Source organism: Mastacembelus armatus, chromosome 2 (genome assembly GCF_900324485.2).
Source record: "Mastacembelus armatus chromosome 2, fMasArm1.2, whole genome shotgun sequence".
NCBI classification, from domain to species: Eukaryota; Metazoa; Chordata; class Actinopteri; order Synbranchiformes; family Mastacembelidae; genus Mastacembelus; species Mastacembelus armatus.
Window position 1 is genome coordinate 9,989,709 of NC_046634.1, and position 16,605 is coordinate 10,006,313.

General features: G+C 44.7%; 2 protein-coding genes across 7 annotated transcripts; both read left to right on the forward strand.

Moving 5' to 3' along the window:
- The first annotated feature begins 641 nt into the window (after window positions 1–641).
- LOC113127167 (growth/differentiation factor 8-like) lies at window positions 642–3,272 on the forward strand. The gene is made up of 3 exons (XM_026301485.1): window positions 642–1,012; window positions 1,626–1,996; window positions 2,156–3,272. The coding sequence occupies exons 1-3, from the start codon at window positions 685–687 to the stop codon at window positions 2,534–2,536; spliced, it is 1,080 nt and encodes a 359-aa protein (XP_026157270.1). The 5' UTR covers window positions 642–684; the 3' UTR covers window positions 2,537–3,272.
- Window positions 3,273–5,680: 2,408 nt separating this feature from the next.
- Window positions 5,681–16,544, forward strand: stat1a (signal transducer and activator of transcription 1a). Of its 6 annotated transcripts, none has more exons than XM_026301530.1 (25): window positions 5,681–5,811; window positions 6,904–7,037; window positions 7,264–7,408; window positions 7,526–7,621; window positions 7,756–7,842; window positions 8,047–8,125; window positions 8,333–8,424; window positions 8,950–9,101; window positions 9,190–9,348; window positions 9,549–9,641; window positions 9,866–9,925; window positions 10,010–10,030; window positions 10,137–10,227; window positions 10,668–10,709; window positions 11,082–11,171; window positions 11,362–11,460; window positions 11,766–11,901; window positions 12,206–12,261; window positions 12,453–12,547; window positions 12,645–12,784; window positions 12,876–13,064; window positions 13,157–13,232; window positions 13,335–13,431; window positions 14,116–14,154; window positions 14,758–16,544. In XM_026301530.1, exons 2-25 carry the CDS (start codon window positions 6,910–6,912, stop codon window positions 14,785–14,787), a joined length of 2,292 nt encoding a protein of 763 aa, XP_026157315.1. In that variant the 5' UTR covers window positions 5,681–5,811; window positions 6,904–6,909; the 3' UTR covers window positions 14,788–16,544. The 6 variants fall into 6 exon arrangements, with proteins under 6 accessions (XP_026157315.1, XP_026157319.1, XP_033181384.1 ...); XM_026301534.1 differs by having other exon boundaries at window positions 7,759–7,842; XM_033325493.1 differs by having other exon boundaries at window positions 7,759–7,842; window positions 12,456–12,547.
- Window positions 16,545–16,605: the final 61 nt, after the last annotated feature.

The window sequence follows — 16,605 nt, forward strand, 5'->3', positions numbered from 1 at the left end:
AGGTGAAATATTTGTTGTTTTAGTTATAAACTGCTGTGGTGCTGGATGTTCATGTTGAACACAGTCCAGTTTCAGGCTCCAGGTGCTGTGTTGAACTCAGCAGGTTGCATTCTGCAATTCCACCACTAGAAGCCGCCAAATCTTAACATTTTACACGCTGCACCTTTATTGTTCTCATGTGTTTTATGTTTTTTCTGCAGTTTGAGGGAATCTATTCATGGGGTTGCTTCATAAATAAACCAATTTAGGAAAACCTTCAATAAATTATAGTTGTTTTTTTTTTTTTAATCACTCAAACTTTTCCCAGTAAAAACAAAAGCCCTGTTTCCGTTTTAACGTCTTCTCGCTTGGTATTAAACTTCATTTGTAGCATGAAAGTTCCGCATTGGCTCCACACTTTATCTGTTAACTGTTCCCATCCTGCTTTAGTCTCGGTCATTTTCTTTAGCTAATTTTCTTAGTAACATTTATCACGTCGTAAAATGTAGAAAAGGCAGGTGGAGAAGTCGTCGCTGCCAAAAATCATGGACATGATCGTTTTTCCTCAGGTTCAAGTGAAGAGTGCAGATCATGACTTCGCTACCTCTTTAAATCCTCCCTCCTGGCGGTCAGTCATTAAGTCGTGAGACCGCGGACAGAGTCAGAGCAGCTGGAGTCTCTGTACCAAGCTCTTCTTCGTCCAGGATGTTCGTTTTGCTCCGTCTGACCGTCTTCTTCTCTGCGGGTTTTTCCATGGAGATGAACCAGACCTCCAAACTGGTGGCGGAGAGCGAAGAGCAGTGCTCGGCCTGCGACTTTCGGGAGCACAGCAAGCAGTTGAGGCTCCACAGCATCAAGTCCCAGATCCTCAGCATCCTGCGGCTCGAACAGGCGCCCAACATCAGCCGGGACATGATCCGCCAGCTTCTCCCCAAAGCGCCTCCTCTGACGCAGCTCCTGGACCAGTACGACCCGCGGGTGGAGGACGAGGACCACGCAACGACGGAGACCATCATCACTATGGCCACTAAACGTAATTAAACTGAACCAAAACATGTTTCAGGCTTTCTCTTCTTGTTTTCTGCTCCGGTGTCTTTTCTGAAGGCCGTGCGTAAAAGTATGTGCGTCAATCCTGTGCGTAAAGTTAGTTCCCAGCCAGAGACAGGATCCGATGGTGCTAAAAATCTGAAAAACCTTTCTGCAAATTAGACTAAAAATAAATTTAAAACAAACTCAGATCAACGTGCACGAGCTTTTCCTGTCAGAGAGACATGATCTGTGTACTGGGTTTGTGCACAGGTCCCCACAGTCCATTACAGCGTTGGTTTATTGAACATTTCTTCTTCTATAAGAATAAATAAACAGGTAAAACATGAAAGCTAAAGCAGTGCTGGCTGCTCTTTTATGGCCCCTCCCTCACCCTAGACTGGAAAGGGGGCTCTTATTTTCAGGATCCAATGAGAAGGATCAGGGATCAGACTTAGTCCTGATGATGGTGGGAAATCATAAACATATACAGCAAATTTCATGCCAGTCTGTTCTGCATAAAGGGGACGGTACTACAGATTACCCCCCCCCCCCACCCCCACACACACACACTCCCAGAGGATGATAACTGAGCACTTCCTATGACTGCTTTCTTTCAGCGAATCTGATCTCCCAGGACGAGTTATCCTCCTGCTGCCTGTTCAGCCTCAGTCCAAAAATCGAGCCCCAAAACATCCTGAGCGCTCAGCTGTGGGTTCACCTGCGACCGGCCGACACGGTCACCACCGTCTTCCTGCAGATCTCTCGCCTCAAACCTGCAAAGGAGGGAAACAACACTCGCGTCAGAGTGCGCTCCCTGAAGATCGACACGGACGCCGGCACCAGCTCGTGGCAGAGCATCGACATCAAGTCTCTGCTGCAGGCTTGGCTCCGGCAACCAGAGACCAACTATGGCATCGAAGTCAACGCCTTCGATTCCAGAGGAGAAGACCTGGCTGTGACCTCAGCAGAGCCTGGAGAGGAGGGACTGGTGAGTCTTCAGGAGCTTAGCAAATCCCAGTATCTCAGGGATCAAAAGTCTCACTAATCCCACTGTCCATTTGTCCATCACCTACTGGTTATCCTGGTACTTCCAGGGTACAGATCCTTCCTGTTGTCTTGTCAGTAAATCTTTTCCTTTCTTTTCCAGCAACCTTTCATTGAGGTGAAGATCCTTGACAGCCCAAAGAGATCCCGTCGTGACTCGGGCCTCAACTGTGACGAGGAGTCTGCGGAGACGCGCTGCTGCCGCTATCCGCTCACCGTGGACTTTGAGGAGTTTGGCTGGGACTGGATCATCGCGCCCAAACGTTACCGGGCCAACTACTGCTCCGGAGAGTGCGAGTCCATGCACCTCCAGCAGTACCCACATGCACACCTGGTGAACAAGGCCAACCCGCGGGGCACCGTAGGGCCCTGCTGCACACCCACCAAGATGTCGCCCATCAACATGCTCTACTTCAACCGCAAGGAGCAGATCATCTACGGAAAGATCCCATCCATGGTGGTGGACCACTGCGGCTGCTCCTGAGGAAGCCCGGGCAGACTGCAGGACGTGGAAGCTGCTTCCAGCACATTTACGCAAACCTTCAAAACGCTTTGTTTTTGACAGAGGAGTAGGAGTATTTAAAAGGCAGAGCACTAAAACACACATGCACATTCAAACAAAAGTAGACATGACCAGAAACCAAATAAAATGATGTGAAATGACTTTTAAACTGAGCCTGAATTTTCTATGTTGAGCCTTTTTGAGCCTCCTTCAATCAGCTCTTGGTGCACGGATGGAAACAAAACCCTGACAGCAAACAGCTGCAGTGACTCTTCAGATTTCCAACACAAACTTCAGACGTACTCTCGATACTCCCAGATAAAACAGGACTCAGTCAAAGATGGACCCCTGCTGCTTCCCTGTCCTCATCTGAGCTTTGACCAGAGCAAACCCTGCGGGGCGTCTTCCATGTGTGCCTTTATTTTGAAAAACATGAACCGAGTGACTCAGAGCCAACAAGTCAACCTTCCCTCCCCAGGGCTTGTTTGCAAACTCCTCGCTGTGACCAGTTCTGCAGAGCGTCACAGGGACAGAGGGAAAGGTGCCGTGTTTTGGGATTTTATGCAGTTGTGTTGTTACGGACTGTGTTTTAACATGATGCCCCGTCTTCCCTTTGAGCGTCATGGCATCATATAGTCAGCTGCTGGAGCCCAAAAACTGTGAAGTTTATGGAGATGCATGCATGGACCCTAATAGCAGCCGCCCCCACAGACCCTGCTCAGGTCAAACCTGTTCAAACGTCACATTCTCCAAGCTCAGTTATTGAGTTTTTTTCTTGTAGTCACTACATGTTTGCATGTTTGGGCTGAAACAGGAATATTTCAGCTGTGTTTCTTCTGGCTGTGTTGCACATGAGGAGCAAACCTGCTGCACTTTAGCAGAAACAAGGTTCTGGTACATGAAATGAAAACCTGTTGGACAGCAAAGTGAATAAATGACCTTTGAAGCACAAGTGCATCATTGTGCATGTGCTGTTAAAGCATCAGGATGAGAACATGGCCACAAAAATAAACACTCCTGTCAGGACGACGTTTAATTCACACATTCATTTTCATTTTCTTGTAATAAAGTGGAGCAGCATCAAGTGGGCGATGCAGCTGTGGAGTGTGGTGGTCGTCAGCATCGCTGCTGGAGATTGTTAGTAAAATACTAATATGCATTAATACATTTATTTGCGTGTCCTCAACCAAAACATAAGTTTAATTCTCACGAAGCAAAAACCTGCAGACCAGCAGTGTCTGTAGGGACTGACCCCCTGGTAAAAGTGAAAAATAGCCAGGGAAGATGAGCGTACAGGCTGAAAATGTGACCTCAGGGGGAGTTATCTTCTGGACCTGAAGCCAAGTGCAAATGTCCTGAGTGTTGCTGGGCTTCATGGGGTTTTATGACCCAAAGTCTTTGTGTTGCTGGAACATGAATCGATTCTTCAAGCAGGTTTTGTTGTCACCTTGCTGCCAAATGTCCACATGGACACAGCGCCACATCTTGTGGGATTGTAATGAGCAATAAAATGACTAAATGCCATGTTAAGCTGGACATACTTGATGTGTTTTCATTTGAAATTATGATGATGTGAAACCATGATGGTTGCAGACGACATTGTCATCTGTAGTGAGGTCTGTGAACGGTGAGGTCACAGGGAGTAGAGGTGAAGAAGGTGGAGGATTTTAAGGACCTAGGGTCAACAGTCCAGAGCAACGGAGAGTGTGGAAAAGAAGTGAAGAGACGTGTGCAAGCAGGTTGGAACGGGTGGAGGAAAGTGTCAGGTGTGATGTGTGACAAAAGAGTGTCAGCAAGAATGAAAGGAAAGGTGGACAAGACAGTGGTGAGACCAGCAATGTTGTCTGGTTTAGAGACAGTGGCACTGAGACAAAGACAGGAGGCAGAGCTGGAGGTAGCAGAGCTGAAGATGTTGAGGTTCTCTCTGGGAGTGACGAGGATGGATAGGATCAGGAATGAGGACATCAGAGGGACAGCTCATGTTAGATGGTTTGGAGAAAAAGCCAGGGAAGCCAGATTGAGATGGTTTGGACATGTTCAGAGGAGGGACAGTGAATACATTGGTAAAAGGATGCTGAGGTTAGAGCTGCCAGGAAGGAGGCCTAGAGGAAGACCAAAGAGGAGGTTCTTGGATGTAGTGAAGGAGGACATGAGGATAGTTGGTGTGGGTGAGGAGGATACAGAGGATAGGGTTAAATGGAGGCAGATGATTGGCTGTGGCGACCCCTGAAGGGAGCAGCCCAAAGGAGAAGAAGAAGATTTAATTTTAAATTATACCCAAGGACTCAAACGGATGAGTGAAAAACTTTAACCTGCCTCAGGCGCTTTAGATATTGTCATTCATCTGCTTTCAGAAAATAAAGCCTTACAGGACACAGTCCCAAACTAGAGGACTTGTTTGGATGACGGTGCATTGAAGGACACTGACACCCAAAGACTGTGCCCAGTAATGTGAAAGGATCAGGTGTCTCTGGGTTATGAATAGTCAGAAATACCTGTTTCTGCCACATGACATGACAATAGCAACAACACAATCTGCTTCATTGTGTCTTACTGTTTTCTTTTCTTAATTTTGGGGGGGGGGTCAGAGCTGACAAACAGGTGATAGACTGAAAAAAACACTTTTCTGTTCTTATTCTGTTTTTATTATCACATATTTTCAATAAATAAACTCTCATCTCGCATTCACACACCACGTCTTTGTATTTATTTTGTATCTTTTCCACAAACGAGCATAATGACACACAAAGTCATTTTGATGAGTTAGGTTTTAGTTTCGGGAGCTGGACTTTCTCTTTCTCTGAAAACACGTGTTCACCTCAAGCTGTTCCCGTTTTCGGCTTCCCTCCCTCCATTACTTGGCTTTTAATGAGCTAAAACACATGTCACGCATAGTTTAACACACACATACACCCTTAGAAATAACACATCAAGTGTTTATTGTTAATTTACTGCTCATATTAACACGTTTAAAATAAAAACAAGGTGAATATTCGTGTTTTTATGGGTGAGTTTGCTGATTTTCAGAACAGCCGTTGTTGCTTCACTCTGATTGGCTATCACGATCAGCAAGGCGGGCACGTGTCATGAATCCTAAGCGGTGATTGGCTGGTTCTTTTTCCGGACAATGCATTAGTAGGAGTTGGCCACAGCTGGTGTTGGGTCAGTTCAGTTTTTGGAAACGTGTCGACGGGAACAACGCTGCGTTGTTTTGTTTTTTTTGGCCAGAGTCCTTTCACGTTTTCTCAGAGTAAAAGGTAAGTCCATAATAACGAGCCTTTCACCGTGTGCTGACTCTGCAGCTGTGGCCTAACAAGCAGCAAGTTCTGGTTTTTGTCTCTGTCGTCGCCCCACTACCTGAAGTTACTTATCACCTGTGTTACCTGAGGAAAATACACGTGAAAAAGCGACACCAGCTTAATCACACACGACCCGAATTCACCAGAGGAATATTCCCGTTTAGACCGGATCGTATTTGTTGTTCTGCTCAGCGGGTGTTAACAGGGATGTTGCAGAGATCTTAAAATGCGATGTTTCTGAGCGGAGTTTGGTTTAGGGGAGCCAGCAGGGAGAATGAACTGTGAAATGGCTGTTTTATTTATTTGTTTGAGGTTGTTTTTGAGGCGCAGGTCAGATGGAAGTGCAGCTTTGACGTAAGAGGACTGTGTGAACGGTGGATGCACCAGTTCACCTGCAAATTCCGGTTTGGGAACATTTGTGCTGCAGGATGTTTTCAGGCTGATGCTGAGGTTGAAATGAAACTTAAGTGACATCCACCCACCGTCACTTCACTTTAGGATAAAACTATAATATGAATGTTGAACTGAGACTCACATTAGAGAAAGACCAAAACAGATCCGGTCTTTGTTTTTCAGGATGTTTTCTAATAGTCTTTGGGTCTAAATCTCACCGGTATTAAATGAATCTGATAGTTTTATTTTCCATTTGAACCTCCAATAATTCTCGTCATGGCAGATTAAAGAGATTTTGGTTTGAGATTTGATGTTTGTCATTTGAATGTCAGCAGTTTCGTTAGAGCCGATGTGAGTCAGGGCAGAGCAGGAAGTGATTATAGTATCATAATTTTAAGTCAGCACTTATGATTTCCTAGTTTCTGGTCTAGAGTTGGAAGCAGAGAGAGGAACTAGTTTTCCAGAAACTGCAGGCATTTATCAGATTGCCTCACTTTATTCTCATTCCTTTGAGGACCTTACAGCACCCAGATACACCAAGCCCATTAGAGTGTGTTCTCCAGATGTTTCTGTCAGAAACTCTTTCTTTAAACTGTCGGTATGAGCCGCGCTCTGGGTCTTACCCCGGTGAAACCTCATTACGCTGCACGTGTTCAGCAGACGATGGCGCAGTGGTGCCAGCTTCAGATGCTGGACTCCAAGTACTTGGAGCAGGTGGACCAGCTCTACGACGACTCGTTCCCCATGGACATCCGACAGTACCTGAGCAAGTGGATCGAGAGCATCGACTGGTGAGACGAACTTAGACTGTCGCACCTGAGCTTTTTGAAATAACTTTCTAAAGCTCTATTTAAATACTAGTTTGTGTTCAGTTGAATTAAAAACAAGTCACTTGAAGTTCAGACTTTCAGATGTTCCTACAGGTGTAATTTTAATGTAGAACCCGACATACAGTATGAAAGCACATTAAAAAGCTGTAAACAACAGACAGATCATAGTTAATCTCATCCTCCTCAGGGACGCCGTGGTGTTTCAGGACTCGTTGGCCATCGTTCGGTTCCACGACCTCCTGGCTCAGCTGGACGACCAACACAGCCGCTTCGCCCTGGAGAACAACTTCCTGCTGCAGCACAACATCCGCAAGATCAAGAGGAACCTGCAGGTCCGAGGCTTCGACACTGAGCGTCGACACAAGATTCAGATTTGTTTCCTGTCCCAGTGTGTGGCATTAACTCAGACCTTTACTGAGAAGTTCTAAATGAGGTTTCTGGTTCTGCAGGATCGATTCCAGGACGACCCCGTCCACATGGCCATGATCATTTCCAGAAACCTGAAAGAGGAGCAGAAGATTCTGGCCAATGCAAAGAGTACTGAAGTAAAAACCTTTTTTAACATGATGATACATGATAAATTCTTATTAATGGGCTTTAAATGCAGCCGATCCTTCATGGAGTGAATCAGTAGGTACTTTTGAGAGAGGTATGACACGGTGTGCTGCTCTGTTTGCAGCAGGAGGGTGAGGGGATGGTGTCGGCCATGGTGGTGGAGAAACAGAAGCTGGACAACAAAGTGAAGGAGATGAAAGACAGAGTCCAGGTGAGACTTTTAATTAGCTGATGTTTGACACACAGTTTGTCCTTAAATCTTTTTCTTCCTGCTACAGATGAGAACCTTTAGGTTAATCACTGTGATCCCTAACTTTCATTTTATTAATATTTTTATAGATGAGCAGATGTTTTTATAAAATTATGCAGTGTCAGCAGAAAATGAAATAATTAAAGCCTCATTCATCTTCTTCAGTTTGTGGACCAGAACATTAAGAATCTAGAAGACCTGCAGGACGAGTACGACTTTAAAATCAACACGCTGAAGAACAGAGGTGAGGAGCTGTTGTTTCAGATAAGCCTCTGAATAAAATGTTTGTTTGTTTTTTTTTTCTACAATTGTTTCTCTCATTCATCTCAAGCACTGGAAGCTTCATCATCATCTTCTGGATGTTGTGGATTAAAGTGTAGCAGGAAAGATTTTCAGCTGCTGTCTGATTTTTACCACATCGTCGTTTGATTTATTTTTGCTGTTTCTGCAGAGAATGAAATGAATGGCATGACCCCGAAGGAGCTGGAGAGAGAGAAGTTGGACATCGGGAGGATGGGCTTCGATCTGAAAGCCAAACGACAGGTGAGCAGAGAAGACAGCAAGTCCAGGACTTTGGACACACCTGGACGTTTGTAGGACAGAATTCACAATAATAATCAGCCCTGAGTTTGGAAGAGGGGGATGATGATGATGATGATGATGATGATGATGATGATGATGATACAGGCCGTCCTCATTCAGGTGTGTTCAGCCTGATGCTGCTGCAGATAAAACCATGACGTACTTGTTCACTGTCCCTGTTGAGAGAAACTGAATTAGCCCTTGGCAGCTGCTGTTGTTACCTGCTGTGATACTGACGAACACAAGGCTTCTCATCTCAGAGTGTCTCACATTTCTTTAATTTGTGGTTGTTATTCATCCAGCAGTGTCTCTGACAATAAACATTTGTTCCATGAGCTGTGTCACAGCTGCTGCTGGCTGTGCTGATACATCAGCAGAGTGACAGAACTTCCTGTGGTTTGAGGTGCAGCAGCGAAGCACCTGGGCCCTTCAGTCTGAAAACTGTCAAAGCTGCAACAGAAGCGTTTGTCCTGTGCTGTTTGTCAGGACGTGGTGCTGCAGCTGACGGACCTGCTGAACGTCACTCAGGCGCTGGTGAACGATCTGATCTCCGAGGAGCTGCCGGAGTGGAAGCAGCGGCAGCAGATCGCCTGCATCGGAGGTCCGCCCAACGCCTGCGTGGACCAGCTGCAGAACTGGTAAAACCCCCAGTCCCCCAGCACATAAAAGACACCAGCAAACCTCTGAGCTGCCCCGTCTTCATCCTCCTCCTCTTCTGTCCTGCAGGTTCACGGCGGTCGCGGAGTCTCTGCAGCAGGTCCGGCAGCACCTGAAGAAGCTGCAGGAGCTGGAGCAGAAGTTCACGTACGACAGCGACCCCTTCACACAGAAGAAAACCTTGCTGGAGAATCGAGCCCTCGAGCTGCTCAAGAACCTCCTGTCGAAGTGAGGAGCCTCCTACACACACACACACACACACACACACACACACACGTTACCGATAACCTGACTATTGGTTATCAATATGGTTTTTGTACAGTGCTGTCTTTAAAAATTACAGGTGGATATTTTCTGTTGTCTTGGAGCCAAGTAGCAGCAGTTCTCCTGTAATGTGTGCGTGTGTGTGTGTGTGTGTGTGTGTTCAGCTCTCTGGTCGTAGAGAGGCAGCCCTGCATGCCCACCCACCCACAGAGACCCCTGGTGCTGAAAACTGGCGTCCAGTTTACTGTGAAGCTGCGGTAAGACCCAAAAACAGCAGCTGATCCTGCCGCTGCCATATTTAACTCTTTACCTTCAGTGTCAAATAAACAATAAGACACTTTTACATTAATGTGGATTCTGTACTTCATAACCGCAGCTGTTTAATGTTACCTGTCAGGAAGCACCAGGTATATTGTCCACAAACACGTTGAAGATGTTTGTAACTTTTGAAAATGTTAATTCAGCTTCTTGTTTCTTTCAGGTTCCTGGTGAAGCTGCAGGAGTTCAACTACCAACTCAAAGTCAAGGCCCTGTTTGACAAGTGAGCTGATGTTGATGTTTCTGCTTTAACAAACCTGCAGCCTGTTTGAACATGAAGTAAAATAAACCTCTTTCTTTTCCTCAGGGACGTTACTGAGAAGAAAGGGTACGTGTCGCAACCGTTTGTCATGTATATTTAAAGAAACGCCACAGATTAGAACAGTTCTGTTGAGAACGTAAACAGATGGATTGACGATCCTGTGTATTATCAGGTTTCGGAAGTTCAACATCTTGGGGACAAACACCAAAGTGATGAACATGGAGGAGTCGAACGGCAGCCTGGCAGCAGAGTTCAGACACTTGGTGAGATGTTTGACTTTATTGGAGGATTCTGTTCTGTTGTTCATGAAAATGAGGTTTTAGTGTGTTGGTTTAGAGATTTGTTTGTTTGCACTGAACTTAAATTGTCATTTATTTGTCCTTGATGGGGCAGGGTTACCAGTTTTTGTTAGCAAGTGGTAGCTAACTGACCTGACCTCTCAGCACTAAAAACACTTGACTCCATCCACTGTGTTAAAAACCAACAGCCCAGTTTAACTTTTCTGCACATACCGTATCTCCGTTAGTGCTGGGTGGGGTGAAGCATCCTCTTTACGGCATCCATCTGTATTGACGTCCAGTGGGAACTATCCCTGTTAGCTGATTGGTTTATTTTGTTAGATGAAAGTGAAGCGTTTTGTTTAAATCAAACTTATTTATTAAAGAGAAAACATGGCTCTAATTTGATCTTGTTCTTCTCGCAGCAACTGAAAGAGCAGAAAGTGGCTGGAAACAGAACAAATGAGGTAAGAACCTTTCAGAGTCTGAGGCTTTGGAATAAAACCAGAAGATATTTTTATAGACTAAAACCTTCTCCCACAGCATTTAAAGGTAGACAGCTTTTTAAAAACACACCAGCAGCAGAAGGAAGAAATGAAGCCTTGGAAATGGATGCAAACAGTTTCCTCCAGGCTCTGGCTGAGTCCTTCCGACAAACTGTGTGTGTATAAAGACTGGGGTCCATGATTTGGACCATCCAGCCCAGCAGGAAGCAGGACTGGGTCTGGCTGGTCCAATGAACAAAGGGAGTCAGGATAATGAGGCTATGGGAGGAAAGAACAAGACACTCAGCTTCATGTGTGTGTTGAAGGTGTGTTGTTGTACTGTTGTTCGCTCAGGGTCCTCTGATCGTCACTGAGGAGCTTCACTCACTCAGCTTCGAGTCTGAGCTGCAGCTCAACCAGTCTGGACTGGACATTAAACTGGAGGTGAGACCTGATGACACACACACACACACACACACACACACACACACACACACACACACACACACAGGTGCAACTGATCAATTAAACGATTAACAGGCTTTGGCTGAATTGTATAAAAGTTAATGTTGATCAAAATAGATCAAGTATCTGATCAATACACATGATGACGATGATGATGATGTCGTCACAGGCCATATCTCTGCCGGTGGTGGTCATCTCCAACGTCTGTCAGCTGCCCAGCGGCTGGGCCTCCATCCTCTGGTACAACATGCTGACCACGGAGCCCAAGGTGTGGACACACACACAGTCTCAGATATTGTATTGATTAGAACCAGCCTAATGTACTGACAGATCTTGTGTTGATTACTAGCAGATATTTGCTCAGTTTTCTTCATACATCCTCAGCCTGCCTGGGGACTGCAGATGGAAATTAGCGTTTATCCAGAGTCCTGCACAAACAAGTGAAAAGCAGAGAGGGAGGGGCAGCTAGAAAAACTGGTCTGATGGCTCAAGGGACCTGGGTGGAGAAGATCAGTGAAAAACAGATTAGAAAAAGCTAATGGAGCGTTATGTGTCCCATCTCCTCATCCTCAGAACCTGAAGTTCTTCCTGTCCCCTCCGGCGGCAAAGTGGTCTCAGCTGTCTGAGGTTCTCAGCTGGCAGTTCTCCTCTGTCACCAAGCGAGGCCTGAACCAGGAGCAGCTCAACATGCTCGCAGACAAGCTGCTCGGTCAGAACCCGCACGGGTCACAACCAAAACCACACACAGCCTGAGCTGCTGAAGTGCAGCTGGGGATGTTTCACTTTTTAAATTATTTCGTTGATTAAATGACCCTAAGAAGAATTAAAAACTGAAAACTGCATCGTCCATAAGGAGCCAGTCAGAGCTGCAGCTTAATGGGATTTAAGTTTCTGTGTGTGGACTTTGGGTCGGGGCTGTTTTGGTCTTATAGCACTGTCTGCACTCAAAGCATGAAGAGCATTGTAATTACTGAAGGAGTCACAGACTGAGAGCTGAATGTGTTTCTGTGCAGGAGCCAAAGCCCAGAGGAACCCAGAGGGACTGATCCCCTGGACCAAGTTCTGCAAGGTGAGCAGCAGCTGCCACAACACACTGAAGCTACAGTACAGTTACATTTCAGGACAGCTAAAGACCTTTTCTTTGATATGGCCTGTTGTCCGTGGTGTCAGGTTTGCTGCTGTTTGAGTCCCAGTGTGTCATTTTTTTTATAGAAATCATTTTCCGTCTTCAGAACTAACCCAAACACTTGTTTTCAACAGCAGAGTGCCAACGAGAAGTCCTTCCCCTTCTGGCTGTGGATCGAAGGAATCCTGGATCTGATTAAACGACACCTGCTGTCCCTTTGGAACGACGGGTGAGTTTCCTCCACTCGGCTGCGCTTTTTGTTCAGATCAGGGTTTTGAATCTAGATTGTTCTGAGTTTAAGGTGTGTGTGTGTGTGTGTGCTGCAGCTCCATCATGGGCTTCATCAGTAAGGAGAGGGAGAAGGCTCTGCTGAGCGACAAGTGTCCTGGTACCTTCCTGCTCCGGTTCAGTGAGAGCAGCAGAGAGGGGGCGATCACCTTCACCTGGATCGAACACGACGTGCACGGTGAGTGCACCGAGAGAAGACGGAGGAGGAGTTACGGGGTCGATCGGTAGGTCGATCAGCAGTGATGATCCATTGCTTCTGTCTCCACCAGACAAGCCGGTGTTCCACTCCGTGGAGCCGTACACGAAGAAAGAGCTGGGCGCCGTCTCTCTGCCCGACATCATCCGCACCTACAAGGTGATGGCCGCCGAAAACATCCCAGAGAACCCGCTCCGCTTCCTCTACCCCAACATCCCCAAAGACAAGGCCTTCGGGAAGTACTACCCCAAACCGTCAGAGCGTACGACACACACCTGGTCACTGCACACATGCCATTTCAGTCACCAAGTCAAAACTTCCAAAGTTGAATGTGTGTGTGTCATTGATTTCCAGCTTCAGAGCCGATGGAGGTGGAAGACACGGAAAAGAGCGGCTACATGAAGACGGAGCTCATCTCCGTTTCCGAAGTGTAGGCAGAGAAAATAATGGCATTATTCTGGTACATAGTGTGTTTGCATGTGTTTTATTAATAAGAGATAAACTGAGAGGTTCCCATGTTCTTCCGGTCCAGACATCCGTCCAGACTGCATGACAACATGATGCCCATGTCACCTGACGACTACAAGGTTTTGAAGCATTACGTCAGAGACATCGAAGCCGACGCTGTGGTGAGTTCTGCTGTGACTGCGTCTTCAGGTTTCTGCTGTGCTGCTTTAAACGCTGCCGTCAGTCCTGCACAGGTCCAGCTTTGTAAACGGCACCTGAAAACCTCAGGAACAGAACCGAGTCAACCCTGATCCAGAATTTAAAAAAAGAAAAAGATCAAAATATCTAGTCCTGCTTTCAGATCTTACTTCAGTAAAAGTGGTAGTATTATCATCCCAATGTACTTACAGTATCAAAGTAAAAGTACTCATTGTGTACTCATGTTGAACTTTACTGCAGTAGCTGTTTAAGATTGGACCAGTTTGAAGTACTTTAACTGATCTGATCTCGTGTGTTTGAAGTTTTACCTGGACAGAAAAACTATCATTGGAAAAGTAACTGCAGCTGTCACATATGAAGTGCAGTATAAAGTACTACATCTGCCTCTGGGATGTAGGTGGAGTACAAGTACCTCAAATTTGTACAGAAGTGCTCGAGTCAAACTATGAAATGGAGCAACATCTCAGCATTATTCTTGTTTGAAGTCTGGAAAACCAATTTGCTGTGACTGTTGCTGTAACAGTGAAATTATGCTGCTGCCTGTGTCGAAATATGAAAATGAGTCCAGCACTGAGTTTATTGTACCTGCTCTGTCTGATGTCTCTTTGCCTTTTGTGTCTCCATCGTGTTTCATGCTCTGCCTTCAGACCGACACTCTCATTGGATTTGAACACTTTGATGTTCAGGTAGATGCAGTTTTACTTAACCCTGTACTTTAGTGGTACATGTAGTATTACAACCTAAATGCTACTAACAGCTGCAGCTTTCTCTGCACCTCATCTAGTTTTGGCTCCTTCATTTCCCCCTGACAGCCACTTTATTAAAGGGCCACTCTGCTGATTTTACACAGGGCTCAGTTAATTCTCTGACTCTGAGCATGTCTCTAAAACTGTTACACAGTAATGTTGTGTATTTGTCACAGGACATATATTTATATCTATAAATACAGTATAAAAATTAGAGTAATTTATTTTTTTGATGAGTATTGCAGTGTTTGTACATCATGCTTGTAGTAATTTGCATGCTGGACTTGGATTTGCTCTGGACTTGCTCTGAACTAGAAACTGAGGTTTAAGGTGGTTGAAGAGAAACGTTCTCATGGATATAAAGTGGAGTTCAGGGGATTTTAGAGATACATGTGTGATTACTTTGTCAGGTGGATTGTTCTCTTGGATGAGCTGTTAGCTTTACTTCAAGCTGCACATGCTTTACTTTGACTTTACTGAAGGAAAAGCAGATTTGCAGCCTGACAATAACTGCATAACCTGTTTCTGCTCTTTTCTTTGCAGATGACAGCAGGCTTTTCCAACCAAAACTAAAGATGTCTAAGTTTCTTCATTCTGCACTTTTTCTGTCTGATGATTTATGGGTCACGTAAAGTGCTCTTAGCGATAACGAAGACCCTGAAGCGCTCTCCAACATTATAGGGTCAGAGAACCTTGTTGTTTTGGATACAGGTTGGTACAGGAACAATGGAGAGACGGCCCCATTTGGACAGTATGATATATAGAAATCTTTACTGTAATTTCACTCATTCATCTGGACTAGGGTTGCAGGTTTCATGGTCTGCTGTGGTATGAAAATTAATGGTTGTCCGTACATCTGCTCTTTACTTTAAAGAGTAACTGAACCCCAAAAAACACATTTTTCTACAGTGTCTAAAGGTATTTAGTCATTTTGATTGATTCAAGTCCAGATCTTTCATTTTACTGAAATTATTTCATTTCCACGGTGTTAGACAGGCATATACACTGCCCTCTGCTGGGTGAAGCCTGGTTACTGCAATTGAATTTTGCGATTGGCTGATCTACTGGCCTGTGTCGCTGTCCTGTTTTGATTTCTCTGGACCAGAAGTGTCACACTGTCCAACTCCTGTCCAGCCCACTTTGTTGGCATTTTTCAGAATGATGCAGTTATTTTGGTCAAGTGAGGCTCAGACCTGGGGGTTTAGTTACTCTTTTAAAAAAAAAAAAAAAATGCAGAAAATCTCACTTAACTGTCTCAGAAGAGGTTGATATTTCCAAAGTCCATCCTCCAACACAAGCATGTTATTCTCAAGGACAGGTGTCCAGTTTGAGAAAATGTGGCTGTAAAAGGAGGAAGCAGCCTGCTCCGCATGTCCTGTGTTAAACTAAAACTACAAACAGGATCAGTCTGGTCCTGCTGTTTCACTCCTACAGTAAATTGGAAGCGATTTTAATAAGATTTCATGGCGTTTGTGATGCCATTTCTCACTGTTTTCAAAATCTTTACAAACCAAACCATTCATCAATTAGCTGCAGTTGCCATTGAAGTTTTTGCCATGACTACTTTTAATACTTCATGTATATTTTTACAGTAATGCATATACTGTATGCTTAACATTTTCAAGGCAGGATTGGAGGATTTGAAAACTACATAGAAGCTAAGATGCTTTAGTTCTGTAAGTTGTTATGTGTCGCAACAGAAACTGTGTAAGACTGTATAATGTGAGACCATGAAGCTAATATATTTTATAAGGTGACGTGATGCTTTGTTTTTTATGAAGTCAGCATCACACCATAAACTCATGCTGTTGCAACCCTCATCTGGACTGTGATGAAATTACAGGAGATTGTTGAAATGTGTTGTTTTTGTGTGTCATGTTGGTTTTTAATAATGTCCATGTAAGCTTTCACACCGAGTGTATGAAAAACGGAAATGTCCAAGGACGAATATAAGAAACTGAGCTCCACTTTAATATACAAAGATGTATAATCTCTGGTAACGTACCCAACATCTAATCTGCTCATATAAAGGACCTGTCACTTTGTGTATATATTTCTTTTTACTAAATGTGACCGTTGAACTTCACAATAATCTCTACAGTCAAAATTAAAATGTGAGTGTACAAAAAAATAAATCCCCACCAAGCTGAAGATGGGAAAAGTGATTCATAGGACATAGTTTAAAAATATAATTTTATGTTTCTGGTACATATGTTTATGCAAATTATATATTCAGTCTGCTGTTGCAGTTATCCTGAGTGCTTTATTTAAGGAGCTTTGTCATTACCTTTGTTTTTCATTGTTACTGTATGACAGGCAAATAAACACTTTAATCACTGAGTGAATTTGCTTTAATGGTGCACAATTCTTCCCCCTCCAGAATCTGCATTA

Coding starts and splice junctions, on each gene's coding strand:
- LOC113127167 (XM_026301485.1), top strand. CDS start 685: ATGTTCGTTTTGCTCCGTCTGACCGTCTTCTTCTCTGCGGGTTTTTCC. Junction 1,013..1,625: donor CATCACTATGGCCACTAAAC/GTAATTAAACTG, acceptor GCTTTCTTTCAG/CGAATCTGATCTCCCAGGAC. Junction 1,997..2,155: donor AGCCTGGAGAGGAGGGACTG/GTGAGTCTTCAG, acceptor TTTCTTTTCCAG/CAACCTTTCATTGAGGTGAA.
- stat1a (XM_026301530.1), top strand. CDS start 6,910: ATGGCGCAGTGGTGCCAGCTTCAGATGCTGGACTCCAAGTACTTGGAG. Junction 11,902..12,205: donor GCTCGCAGACAAGCTGCTCG/GTCAGAACCCGC, acceptor GTTTCTGTGCAG/GAGCCAAAGCCCAGAGGAAC. Junction 12,785..12,875: donor GATCGAACACGACGTGCACG/GTGAGTGCACCG, acceptor TGTCTCCACCAG/ACAAGCCGGTGTTCCACTCC.